The sequence below is a fragment of the Heptranchias perlo genome, chromosome 2 (assembly GCF_035084215.1).
Source record: "Heptranchias perlo isolate sHepPer1 chromosome 2, sHepPer1.hap1, whole genome shotgun sequence".
Classification (NCBI taxonomy): Eukaryota; Metazoa; Chordata; class Chondrichthyes; order Hexanchiformes; family Hexanchidae; genus Heptranchias; species Heptranchias perlo.
The window spans coordinates 156,298,274-156,311,994 of NC_090326.1; the positions used below are offsets into that span (position 1 = coordinate 156,298,274).

The 13,721-nt window shown below is 45.1% G+C and overlaps 1 protein-coding gene across 4 annotated transcripts in view; it reads left to right on the forward strand.

Moving 5' to 3' along the window:
- LOC137299267 (uncharacterized) overlaps positions 1-13,721 on the forward strand; it is a 71,027-nt gene that overhangs the window by 21,503 nt on the left and 35,803 nt on the right. For all 4 annotated transcript variants that reach the window (XR_010957867.1, XM_067967933.1, XM_067967940.1 and 1 more), the window contains exon 3: positions 7,131-7,245. Coding sequence is in view for 3 of the 4 variants with exons in the window: in XM_067967933.1 (XP_067824034.1) it covers positions 7,131-7,245 (115 nt within the window). In the remaining variant the exon portion in view is untranslated. The remainder of the gene's footprint in view (positions 1-7,130; positions 7,246-13,721) is intronic.

The following is a 13,721-nucleotide window of genomic DNA, read 5'->3' on the forward strand; positions in this document are numbered from 1 at the left end:
ACATTGCTGCAGGAGTTCCTCAGGGCAGTGTCCTAGGCCCCACCATCTTCAGCTGCTTCATCAATGACCTTCCCTCCATCATAAGGTCAGAAATGGGGATGTTTGCAGATGATTGCACAGTGTTCAGTTCCATTCGCAATCTCTCAGATAATGAAGCAGTCCGTGCTGTGTGCAGCAAGACCTGAACAACATCCAGGCTTGGGCTGCTAAGTGGCAAGTAACATTTGTGCCAGACAAGTGCCAGGCAATGACCATCTCCAACAAGAGAGAGTATAACCACCTCCTCTTGACATTCAACGGCATTACCATCACCAAATCCCCCACCATCAAAAACCTGGGGGTCACCATTGACCAGAAACTTAACTGGACCAGCCATATAAATACTGTGACTACGAGAGCAGGTCAGAGGCTCGGTATTCTGCGGCGAGTGACTCACCTCCTGACTCCCCGAAGCCTTTCCACCATCTACAAGGCACAAGTCAGGAGTGTGATGGAATACTCTCCACTTGCCTGGATGAGTGCAGCTCCAACAACACTCAAGAAGCTCGACACCATCCAGGACAAAGCAGCCCGCTTGATTGGCACCCCAAACATTCACTCCCTTCACCACCGGCGCACAGTGGCTGCAGTGTGGACCATCCACAGGATGCACTGCAGCAACTCGCCAAGGCTTCTTGGACAGCACCTCCCAAACCCGTGACCTCTACCACCTGGAAGGACAAGAGCAGCAGGCACATGGGAACAACACCACCTGCACATTCCCCTCCAAGTCACACACCATCCCAACTTGGAAATATATCACCGTTCCTTCATCGTCGCTGGGTCAAAATCCTGGAACTCTCTACCTAACAGCACTGTGGGAGAACCTTCACCTCACGGACTGCAGTGGTTCAAGAAGGCGGCTCACCACCACCTTCTCAGGGGCAATTAGGGATGGGCAATAAATGCTGGCCTTGCCAGTGACGCCCACATCCCATGAACGAATAAAAAAAAATACTGTATAATTAAATCATACAAAAGTCTCTCTTCAGGGGCCAGTGAATTTATCCATTATATAGCCATGCCATACAAATCAGGAAGGCCTGCTGCCAGCCAGCCAGCACCAGCCTATGTGCGAGGCAGGCTCTGGTTTCCCGGGTTATGGGAACAGGAGCAAAAGAATCATCAGGAAAGGCAGTGACCGAATCATGAACAAGAAAGCCAGCGGGAGAGGGATTAGAAGTGAGAGAAGCACCAGGAGCAGGAGGGGAATTGTCAGCAGGAAAGCTGGCGGGAGCAAGAGAAAAATTGGCAGCAGGAGCATCTGCAGCAGATCAGGAGCAAGATAGAGCAAGGAACAAAGGAGGCAGCAGAAGCAGGAAACACATGAAAATTGGGAGCAAGGTATAGTGAGCTTTTCACGTAATGTTCATTAAGAGCTTTATAGCAAAAGCTGACTGCACTTGCATGCACTCACGCTCCAGATTTTTGTGTCTCTCCTGCTGCTTCCAGCTCTCTAGCTGCAGTCTCATCCTACTACTACTTGTGCAGCAGGGGAACATTTCCTTCAGTAGGTGACCGAGCTAAGCCTAGGCCAGCATTTACAGCAGCCAAAAATACATCATTCACATGGTCAGAAATGTTGGAGATGTCTGTTGGAGCTGCACTCCTGAATTTAAGGTGAAATCGCCATGGATTTGATCAGGTAGTCGTATGGTTGTGTTTGTTTTTCTGTTGTCCTGAATCTCAGATCTGGCCCTTCCTCTGCAGGTCACCTGAATCAAACCATCTGAGCTCAGGGTAGTTTGCTCTTAGACCCTGCTTCGACTGCCTGATGTGCTCAGCGTTCTACAGCTAATGGGGTTTGGAAACTAATAGACACAAAGATGGGACCTTATTCTGCCTCTAGGATTTGCGCTGGGTGTGAACTAGAAACATTAGATGACACATCAGTGGGATACTGAGGCGGTGCTGCGTTGTCGGAAGTGCCGTCTATCAGAAAAACCGTTACAGTGCCCTGGAGTGCTGGAGAACTGCCTGGATTGGGTATCAGGTTGGTTAGTTTACCACAGTGGATTGACTTGGATCTGAAATTTCATCACCAGGTGTGTCTTCCTGGAGCCACTTCAACCCCAAGGAGACCATACTTAACTCCCCTCAAAAAAGAGGACAATCACTACTTGCTCATTGGGTATGGTAGTGTAGTGGTTATGTTACTGGTCTAGAGGCCTGGACTAATAATCCAGGGAATGTGAGTTCAAACCCCACCGTGGTGGTTTTAGAATTTGAATTCAGTTTTTTAAAAATCTTGAAATCAAAAGCTGGCATCAGTAAAAAAAAAACATGAAGCTATTGGATTGTCGGAAAAACCTCACTGGTTCAATAATGTCCGTTCAGGAAGCCAACCTCTTTACCCAGTCAGTTCTATATGTGACTCCCGTCTCACACCAATATGGTCGACTTTTAACTGCCCTCTGAAGTAGTCTAACAAGCCACATAGTTGTATCAAACTCTCATGCCAACAAGGGATGGGCAGTAAATGCTGGTGACACCCACATCTGAGAATGAATAATTTTTTTAAAATTTGGAGAACTGATCAAATGTAAGTTTTACCCAGAGAGTGGTTAGAATGTGGAACTCGCTGCCATATGGTGTAGTTGAGGCGAGTAGCATAGATGCATTTAAGGGGAAGCTAGATAAACACATGAGGGAGAAAGGAATAGAAGGTTATGCTGATAGGGTTAGATGAAGAGGGGTAGGAGGAGGCATCAAGTACTGCAGTACAAAGGGATCTGGGGGTCCTAGTGCAAGAAAATCAAAAAGTTAGTATGCAGGTGCAGCAGGTGATCAAGAAGGCCAACGGAATGTTGGCTTTTATTGCTAGGGGGATAGAATATAAAAACAGGGAGGTATTGCTGCAGTTATATAAGGTATTGGTGAGACCGCAGCTGGAATACTGCATACAGTTTTGGTGTCCATACTTAAGAAAAGACATACTTGCTCTCGAGGCAGTACAAAGAAGGTTCACTCGGTTAATCCCGGGGATGAGGGGGTGGACATATGAGGAGAGGTTGAGTAGATTGGGACTCTACTCATTGGAGTTCAGAAGAATGAGAGGCGATCTTATTGAAACATATAAGATTGTGAAGGGGCTTGATCGGGTGGATGCGGTAAGGATGTTCCCAAGGATGGGTGAAACTAGAACGAGGGGGCATAATCTTAGAATAAGGGGCTGCTCTTTCAAAACTGAGATGAGGAGAAACTTCTTCACTCAGAGGGTAGTAGGTCTGTGGAATTTGCTGCCCCAGGAAGCTATGGAAGCTACATCATTAAATAAATTTAAAACAGAAATAGACAGTTTCCTAGAAGTAAAGGGAATTAGGGGTTACGGGGAGCGGGCAGGAAATTGGACAGTAGCTGCAGCTGGATGCATTTCCCGCACACATGGTCGTCAGGGACACCGGAAGGGTCCCTGATTTTCCACATAGAGCAGGAAGAGCATAACACGGGGCTGGGCTGTCCTGCAAATAATAGGGTAATAATCGTGGGGGATTTCAACTTCCCCAATATTAACTGGGATACTCAGAGTGTAAAAGGCTTAGAGGGTACAAAATTCTTAACGTGCATCCAGGAGAGCTTTTTGAGCCAGCATGTAGAAAGTCCTACAAGAGAGGGGGCGGTACTGGACCTAATTCTAGGGAATGTGGCCGGCCAAGTGGAAGAAGTGCTAGTAGGTGAGCACTTTGGTGAGAGTGACCATAATTCGGTGAGATTTAAGGTGGTCATGGAAAAGGACAGGGAGGGGCCGGAAATAAAGGTTCTAAATTGGGGGAAGGCTGATTTTAATAGGATAAGGCAGGATCTGGCCAAAATGGACTGGGATCAGCTGCTTGTAGGAAAATCCGCATCGGAGCAATGGGAGTCTTTCAGAAGGGAGATTGAGACCATACAATGGCAACATGTTCCCGTAAAGGTCAAGGGTGGTTCCAAGAACTCCAGGGAACCTTGGATGTCAGGGGATATACGAGAATGGATTAGGAAAAAAAGGAGGGCTTTTGGCAGATACAAAAGGCTAAAGACGGAGGAAGCCCTAGAGGAGTACAAAAAGTGCAGGGGGATACTTAAAAAAGAAATTAGGAGATCAAGGAGGGGCCATGAAATAACACTGGCGAGCAAAATAAAGGAAAATCCTAAGATGTTTTATAAGTATATTAAGGGTAAGAGGATGACTAGGGAAAAAATAGGGCCCATTAGGGACAAAAATGGCAATCTGTTTGGAGCCGGCAGATGTAGGAGGGGTTCTAAATGAATTTTTTGCATCTGTTTTCACTATGGAGAAGGACGATGTAGACATAGAAATACGGCAGGGGGACTGTGATATACTCGAACATATTAACATCGAGCGGGAGGAGGTATTGGCGGTTTTAGCAGGCCAAAAAATGGATAAATCCCCAGGCCCGGACGAAATGTATCCCAGGCTACTGTGTGAGGCAAAGGAGGAGATTGCGGGGGCTCTGACACATATATTCAGAACCTCTCTGGCCACAGGGGATGTGCCAGAGGACTGGAGAACTGCTAATGTAATACCATTATTCAAGAAGGGGAGTAGGGAAAAACCGGGGAACTACAGGCCAGTGAGCCTAACATCAGTGGTAGGAAAATTATTGGAAAAAATTCTGAAGGACAAAATTAGTCTCCACTTGGAGAAGCAAGGATTAATCAGGGATAGTCAACATGGCTTTGTCAAGGGAAGATCATGTCTGACTAATTTGATTGAATTTTTTGAGGGGGTGACTAGGCGTGTGGATGAGGGTAACGCAGTGGATGTGGTATACATGGATTTCAGTAAGGCCTTCGATAAAGTCCCCCACAGGAGACTGGTCAAGAAGGTACGAGCCCATGGAATCCAGGGTGCCTTGGCACTTTGGATACAAAACTGGCTTAGTGGCAGAAGGCAGAGGGTGATGGTCGAAGGTTGTTTTTGTGACTGGAAGCCTGTGGCCAGTGGGGTACCACAGGGATCGGTGCTGGGTCCCTTGCTGTTCGTGGTCTACATTAATGACTTGGATATGAATGTAAAAGGTATGATCAGTAAGTTCGCTGATGATACAAAGATTGGTAGGGTGGTAAATAGTGAGGAGGATAGCCTCAGTCTGCAGGACGATATAGATGGGTTGGTCAGATGGGCGGAACAGTGGCAAATGGAATTTAACCCAGAAAAGTGCGAGGTGATGCACTTTGGAGGGACTAACAAGGCAAGGGAATACACAATGAATGGGAGAACCCTAGGCAAGACAGAGGGTCAGAGGGATCTTGGTGTGCAAGTTCACAGATCCCTGAAGGCGGCGGAACAGGTAGATAAGGTGGTAAAGAAGGCATATGGGATACTTGCCTTTATTAGCCGAGGCATAGAATATAAGAGCAAGGAGGTTATGATGGAGCTGTATAAAACACTGGTTAGGCCACAGCTGGAGTACTGTGTGCAGTTCTGGTCGCCACACTACAGGAAGGATGTGATCGCTTTGGAGAGGGTGCAGAGGAGATTCACCAGGATGTTACCAGGGCTGGAGCGCTTCAGCTATGAAGAGAGACTGGGAAGATTGGGTTTGTTTTCCTTGGAGCAGAGGAGGCTGAGGGGGGACATGATTGAGGTGTACAAAATTATGAGGGGCACAGATAGGATGGATACGAAGGAGCTTTTTCCCTTTGTTGAGGGTTCTATAACAAGGGGACATAGATTCAAGGTAAAAGGCGGGAGGTTTAGAGGGGATTTGAGAAAGAACTTTTTCACCCAGAGGGTGGTTGGAGTCTGGAACTCACTGCCTGAAAGGGTTGTGGAGGCAGGAACCCTCACAACATTCAAGAAGCATTTGGATGAGCACTTGAAATGCCATAGCATACAAGGCTACGGACCAAATGCTGGAATATGGGATTAGAGTAGACAGGGCTGATGGCCGGCGCGGACACGATGGGCCGAAGGGCCTCTATCCGTGCTGTATGACTCTATGACTCTATGACTCTATGACATGAATTTAAATTTGAGGTTAGGATCAGATCAGCCATGATCTTATTGAATGGCGGAGCAGGCTCGAGGGGCCGATTGGCCTACTCCTGCTCCTATTTCTTATTGTTCGTCTGGGGCATAAACACCGGCATAGACCAATTGGACCAAATGGCCTGTTTCTGTGCTATAAATTCTGTGTAATTCTAGGTAAGTTTGAGCCCTTGCTAGCTGTATAGAAGGTACCAGGAGTTCCTCAGAAGCAGCTCACCACAGCTCATCACAATTCACCACAAAATATCTGAGTGCATTGCCATCATCCCCATAACTACAGCCGGGACACACACTGTATCCAATGGAGATATGGAGCTTCACCAGTAGCTGGTTGCCCCTCTGCAGCTCATTCACGGTACTCACCAAATCAGGGATATACGAGTGTGCATTTTCATACTTGGCCTCCAGGTAACACATTTGCCACTTCTGTGGCAGATGCAGACTCCATTCTACATCATTTTATAAAATATTCGTGTGTCATACCCTTTCATATGAATTTCTGTCTAGGCTCATGATAGTCTATTCAAAATGGACTTCGGAAAGAAAGAACTTGCCTTTTTATAGCACCTTAATCACGTTTCTCATGACGTCCCGAAGTAATCCTGATACAGTGAAGGGCAGTCACTTGTTATGTAGGCAAACATTTTAGGCATTTTGCACACAGCAAGATCGTTTGGGCTCACCCATGAAGAATGGGCACTGTGTTGAGGTACCAGAAGGCTAATCGCACTGGTGGAAACTTATCTCATTCAAGGTTGATGGCTTCACTGGAGGAGGGGAGAAAATTGGAAGGAAAAAAATCCATAATCTGCAGTAGAAACAACAACGTCCTAGTAGTAAAACTTCCCAAGGTGCTTCACAGGAGCGTTACCAGACAAAATTTGACACCGAGCCACATAAAGAGATTTTAGGACAGGTGGGTAGGTTTTAAGGAGCATCTTAAAAGGAGGAGCGAGGGGTATAGAGGTGGAGAGGTTTATGGAGGGAATTCCAGAGCTTAGGGTCTAGGCAGCTGAAGGCACGGCCGCCAAAGGTGGAGCAAAGGAAATAAGTAAAACCATTAACTCAAACAAGGCATTTGTATTGTTTTTGGCAGGTTAGAAATGAACTGCCCTGAGCTGACTCAGAGATATGAAAATGTTTGGGTCATTTCTGGATCTTTGACTTTACCAACATCAGGAACTGATGGGAAGGAAACCGTTACCTACCAGGTGAGATAAGATGTGGATATTGAATGTCTGCGTATAGTGTATAGCAGACCTCTGGGTGAAAATGATAAACATCATTGATGTCAGGGGACTAGTATTCAGTGAGGAAAAGAGCCGATGTTTGTCAGTGCTGTTGCAACTCTTGGTCCATTCCCTGTGTGAAAGAGCCTCCTAGTAAAAGTATAAGAGTGGAATAAGTATTTAACCATAGAAATTTTGGTGCAGAAGTAGGGCCTGTGCCAGCTCCCCCACCAGAGTTATTTAATCCCGTATCCTGCTCTTTCTTCATGCTCTGTAATATGTTTCTTTGTATTTCTCTAATTCCCTCTTAAATGTTGTGACTGTGGCTTCAATTGCCGCTTGGGGTAATTCATTCCAGAACCTGCTGACCCTTTGCGTGAAAAAATTCCTTCTAAGCTCCAAAATTCCTTCGAAGCTCCAAGATTTACTAGAATGATTCCAAGGATGAGGGACTTTAGATAAGTGGATATACTGGAGAAGCTGGGATTGTTCTCCTTGGAACAGAGACGGTTGCGAGGAGATTTGATAGCGGTATTCAAAATCATGAAGGGTCCAGACTGAGAAGATAGAGAGAAACTGTTCCCATTGGCGGAAGGGTCAAGAACCAGAGGACATAGATTTAAGGTGATTGGCAAAAGAACCAAAGGTGACATGAGGAAAACTGTTTTACACAGCGAGTGGTTAGGATCTGGAATGCACTGCCTGAGGGAGTGGTGGAGGCAGATTCAATCACGGCCTTCAAAAGAGAACTGGATAAATACTTGAAAGTAAAAAAATTGCAGGGCTACAAGGGATAGGGCAGGGGAGTGGGACTAGCTGGATTGTTCTTGCATAGAGCCTGCGCGGACTCGATGGGCCAGATGGCCTCCTTCCATGCTGTAACCTTTCTATGATTCTATGATATTTATATTTCTAGTACGAATCTTGAATTTATGCCTCTTTTTCAAATACATTCTGCGTTTGTATATTTGCAATTTACTCACATACTCTCCCAGGACTGTCTAGAATTATATAATACTTTTCTCTTCAACTGTGATGAAAACAGATTCTCAGTTACTTACCTCCTGCAACTAGGGTTTATTCCATGGAGAGAGACTGGAGTGAAATGATGGGTGAAATTCAGAGTTATCTGGTAGTGGCTCTTCGCTACAAAAATCTTACTCTTGCTAAAGAAAAATGACAAATGTTAGAAGCCAGGAGGGTCGGTAACCAGAGGACACAGATTTAAGATAATTGGGGGAGATAAGGAGAAATGTTTTTTTACTCAGCGAATTGATATGATCTGGAATGCACGGCCTGAAAGGGCGGAGGAAGCAAATTCAGCTGTAACTTTCAAAAGGGAATTGGGATAAATACTTAAAAAGGAAACATTTGCAGGGCTGTGGGGAAAGAGCAGTGGAATGGGACTAATTGGTAGCTCTTTCAGAGAGGCTCAATGTGCTGAATGGCCTTCTGTGCTGTACGATTCTATGATTCTAGAAGTCCAGTTTTATTTGTCGTCGTCTTCTCAACTGAAAATTGTTACCGTCATTACAAGGTTAGTCTCACTGTGCCTTTACTGAATACAGCTCAGTTATATCAAGACTTAGAATACAGATTATTTGAGCCACCATGGATACACCAGGGTAGAGGTCCATTTGGAGCCCTATTTCCATGAACATATAAAATAGGGCTGTTTTATAAGCTCATAAGGCTCAATCCAACTCATGCCGCTGAGCAAGTTCAGTCCTCACCCAAAAATCTGGTGATGTGCCAAGACATTCAGTAAAAAGAAAACCCCACAAATGCTGGAAATACACAAAATAAAAACAGAATGCTGGACATGCACAGCCAGGTCTTGACGGCATCAGAAAAAGAAATGGCCAGTGAGCATTTTGAGGTGCAGACCCTTGATCAGATCCCCGATGCTCCAAGTAATGATCTCTCTTCAAAATATTACTCGGCCTCTTTTCCTTCAGCTGCCGACTGACCTGCTGTGAGTTTCCATCGTTTCCTGTTTTCAGTTGAGATTTGGTATCTCTGCTATTTGACTTACTGCCGCTTAGAAGGCAAATGGGAGAACAGAGAGAGGGAGACAGAGCATCAGAGTTGGAGAGAAACAGTTACAGGAAGAGAGAAATGCAAAGCACAAGAGGCTAGCAGTGAGTCTTGAGCATTAATTCAATTAGGTAGGGTCTACAGACACTCATAAACAGCTTGACATCATCAAAGCTATTGCATTAAAATGCTATGTTAAAATCACTGCCAGATATCTACTATCTTGTACTATCCTCAGACTATTTAGAAAAATTATAATTTTTTTTACCATAAAGTAAGGAGCACGTGGCGCCAATCTTACTGTTGCTATGGGAATGCGTCTTTTAGCTTAGTGACTCTGCCCCTGCAGCAACCTGAGGCACTAGAACTGTTACAGTCAAGTGTGAATTGTACTCATTCAGAAACCTCCTGTAAAATTGTAAATTGATAAACATGTGAAGGATAAGCAGGCAACAGCCATATGATTTTATATTACAAGTGAACTCTTGAGCGTTAGATCATTTTTGGGGTGGGGGTGGTTCAAGACATTAATCACTGTCGGATATAATTTTAGTTGCAGTGAGCGGGACTGTGGTAAATCTGTATCATAACATTTCATGTCTCTGTTGTGTATGTTGAGTCTGTTTGTTGTTCGACCCTGAACTGAGCCTCTAACCCCTATATCCTCTCCATCCCAAAGAACACTGGCTTCTACATTTGCCTGCCTCATCCCGTCTGTTGCTGAAACCCTCATCCAGGTCACCTCCAGACTCATTATTCCAGTATTCGCCTGGCTGGCCTTCCCCCCCCCACCCCCCCACCCCCGACCCATAATCTTTAGCTCATCCTATCCTGCACAAAGTCCCACTTGCCCATCATCCTTGCCTTCACAGACCTTCATTGGCTGCTCCTGTGGCCCCAGAACTGACCCCTGAGGGACTCCACTACCCACTTTCAACCACTCTGTAAAACTGCCCTTAACTCCAACTCTGTGTCTTCTCCCTTCTTAATCCAGTTTGCTCTCCTCCCCATAATTCCATACCCTTCAATCTACTCTAGTAATCTCCCGTGTGGTACCTTTCCAAAGGCTTTCCTAATGTCAACGTAAACGACATCCACTGCATTTCCCCCATCGACCATGTCTGTTACCTCCTCAAAGAATTCTATGAAGGTTGTCAAGCAGGATAGCCCCTTTCGAAACCTGTGCTGGCCACTTCTAACTGTTTTCTCTTTAACTGGACACATGGTAATTTCATCCTTAATTAAATATTCTAAAATTTCCCCTACCACAGGTGTTAAGTTAACTGGCCCGTAATTGCACAGAGATTGAGATTAGCTCTGACATTTTTACAAATGGGTACTACACTATCACTCTCCAGCCCTCAGACAGATGTGCGGACTCAATGGTGCCCTGAAATGTCATTTCTAAGGCTTCTGAAAGTTCCTCCCTCATCTCCCTCAGGATCCAAGGATGCATCTCGTTGGGTCCTGGCACTTTGTCTTCCTTTAACTTAATTAAAGTATCTATAATTTTCCTTTGATCCATTAATAATTTTGGTCAACTCACTCTCAACTACTTAAGGATTCATCTTCTCCGATATCCTTCTCTTTAGTAAGGACCGAAAAGATCACAAAGTATTTATTAAATACCTCTGCCGTTCTTTAATCATTATCTACAAATTGACAATCCTGTCCTCTCAGGGGTCCCATCTCAATCTTAATAATTCTCCTTTTACTGATAGACTTAGAAATTACTTTACTATTCCTTTTGATGTTTTTTTGAATTTTTTCCTCATACTCCCTCTTAGCTTTCCTTATCCCACTCTTAATCTCTTCTTATTTTCTCATATTCTCCTCTAGTTTTTTTGAAGGCTTTTTTGCTTTAGGTAGGAATTCCAGGGTGTTGACCGGAGGTCACCGGTTATGGTTACTGGCTTAGTACAAAGAGGAGAAGATCAATTGTCTCTTAACTCTCAATTCGCTTTATTTATGCTGTTAGATCATATACATTTAGCTTATACGTCTGGTTAGATATAGGCATGCAGTTTACACCAGGTTATACAGTCTTATACCCAAACTAAGATCTAAACGCACACCCACTAGGTTTCTCTGACACTCCCTGAGTGGTCACAGAATATAAAGGATAATACCCGAAAAGGAGAGCTGACGCTGGCCAGGCGTTCCGTTCTCTCTCTTTCGACATCGTCTCTACGTCCCTGACGTAGGGTCTTCCACTTCTGCAATGGTTGGTCTCTGGAGTCTTTGCTCTGGCTCCACGCCCCAGATCCTTCATTCTTATTCCGAATCTTATCTCTTCAAGCTGTGCTGTTTCTCTCCCTTTGGTTTAGGCCTGCTCGCTTTTGCCTGGGTCTTCTCCTCATTGGCTCTGTCCCAAGGACTTAGGTAGCATTACCTCATTACTCCTTTTCTAAATAAGGACTTGTGTCTTATCAAATTTCCTTTGTCTTTCACAAAACTTGGTTAATTCAAACCGGTTCCAGCCAGCCAAGACCAGTGACTGAACCCAGGTTACTTTAGTTCAAAAGTCGTTCCTGCCTGTGTATCAGTAGCTGACATCTCAGGTTACCTTCTGCAGCCCCTGGCCAACAAGGGTATTGACACAGCGATGATGAAGGAACAGAGATATGTGTCCAAGTCAAGGTAGTGTGGGACCCGGAGGTGATGATGTTTTCACGATGTTGCTACTGTTGTCCTTCTTGTTGGTAAAGATTGCAGGGGAGGGAGCTGCTGTCAAAATATCCTCGGTGAGTTGCTGCAGTGCATCCTGTAGATCATACATACTGCAGCCACAGTGCACTGGTAGCAGAGAGGGTGAATGTTGAGTTCATTGCCTGTCAAACAGATGATTCTGGCCTGGATGGTGCTGAGCTTCTTGACTGTTGTTGTGACGTCACCCATCCAGGTGAGTGGTGCGTATTCTGGCACACTCCTGACTTGAGCCTCGTCAGTGGTAAAGAGGCTTTGAGGGGTCAAGAGGTGAGCCATTCATCGCAGAGTACCCATCCTCTGCCCTGCTCTTGTAACCATGGTGTTGATGAAGCTGGTACAATTAAGGTTCTGATCAATGGTGACCCCAAGATGGTGATGTGGTGGTGACGTTGAAGGTCAAGGGGAGTTGGCTGGGCTTTGTCTTGCTCATGATGGTCATTCCATGGTACCTATTTGCCGCAAATGTTACCTGCTATTTGTCTGTTGAAGTCTGGATGTTATCCAGGTTCTGTTATAGGCTGGAATGGGCTGCTTCATTATCAGAGGAGTTGTGAATGGATGAACACTATGCTGGAGAGAGTGAATGTTGAGTCCATTGCCAAGGCCCTGATCAAACGGATGATTCTGTCCTGGATGATGCTGAGCTTCTTGAGCGTTGTTGCGACTTTACCCATCCAGGTGAGTGGTGCATATTCCGTCAAACTCCTGACTTGAGCCTTGCAGATGGTGAGGAAGCTTTGAGGGGTCAGGAATGATGACTGTACTTCGGTGATGTGGAGATGCCGGTGATGGACTGGGGTTGACAATTGTAAACAATTTTACAACACCAAGTTATAGTCCAGCAATTTTATTTTAAATTCACAAGCTTTCGGAGGCTTCCTCCTTCCTCAGGTGAACGACTTCGGTGTACTTCGGTGAGAAAGTCATTGATAAAGCAACTGAAGATGGTTAGGTTACTGCAATTTGCATCCGCTCCCTTGTGCTAGGTAGAACCTCAAGGAGATTCTTGCTTCTAATTGTCGTCTAAGGACTCCTGTAACAAGGAAAGTGCGGCCCTAGGTATTGTGTTGGACTGTGATGCTCTCCACAGGTGAATAACCTGCTGATACTTAATATCTAATTCCAAGAATGGTCACTTAGGTGAGGTAATGGAGGGTTGTCCAGCAAAGTTGGTGAATTCAAAGAGGAAAGGTAGATAGGGTGAAGCAATCATCCTTATTAGGTTGCTCAGTTGGAAGACGATGATGGGAAGGTGCACCAGCAGAAGGGGAAGGAAAACATGGTAGGACATAAAAGGTCCAAACCCTCCCTTCAAATTTCCCTTATTGTGAAGTTCTCCGGAGAGTGTCTTCCAACAGACCCATTAGTGGTGTTTAAAATGTGACTTCTAGCCCGCCTGAGGCTTGTGACACAAAGTTCAAATGAATTTTCCCGCAGGCTGAGTAAGTGATTGTGGTCCAAATTTGCACAGCAGAGCACAGTCTGTCAATAGCACATCACGCCAAGCTTTTGTTTCAGCTTCGACATAATGCACCTCTCTGCCACCTGCTAAATTAAACTCTGCTGTGAACCTTTTAGCTGCTAATTGAGAGTTTCATGTGCCAACACTGAAATGTTAAATCAGTCAACATTTGCTGTTAAACCCAATACACATTTTAACAACCACAAGTGATTTCTTATTTTTACTTTCTCACGTCTGCCATTTCCTGTGG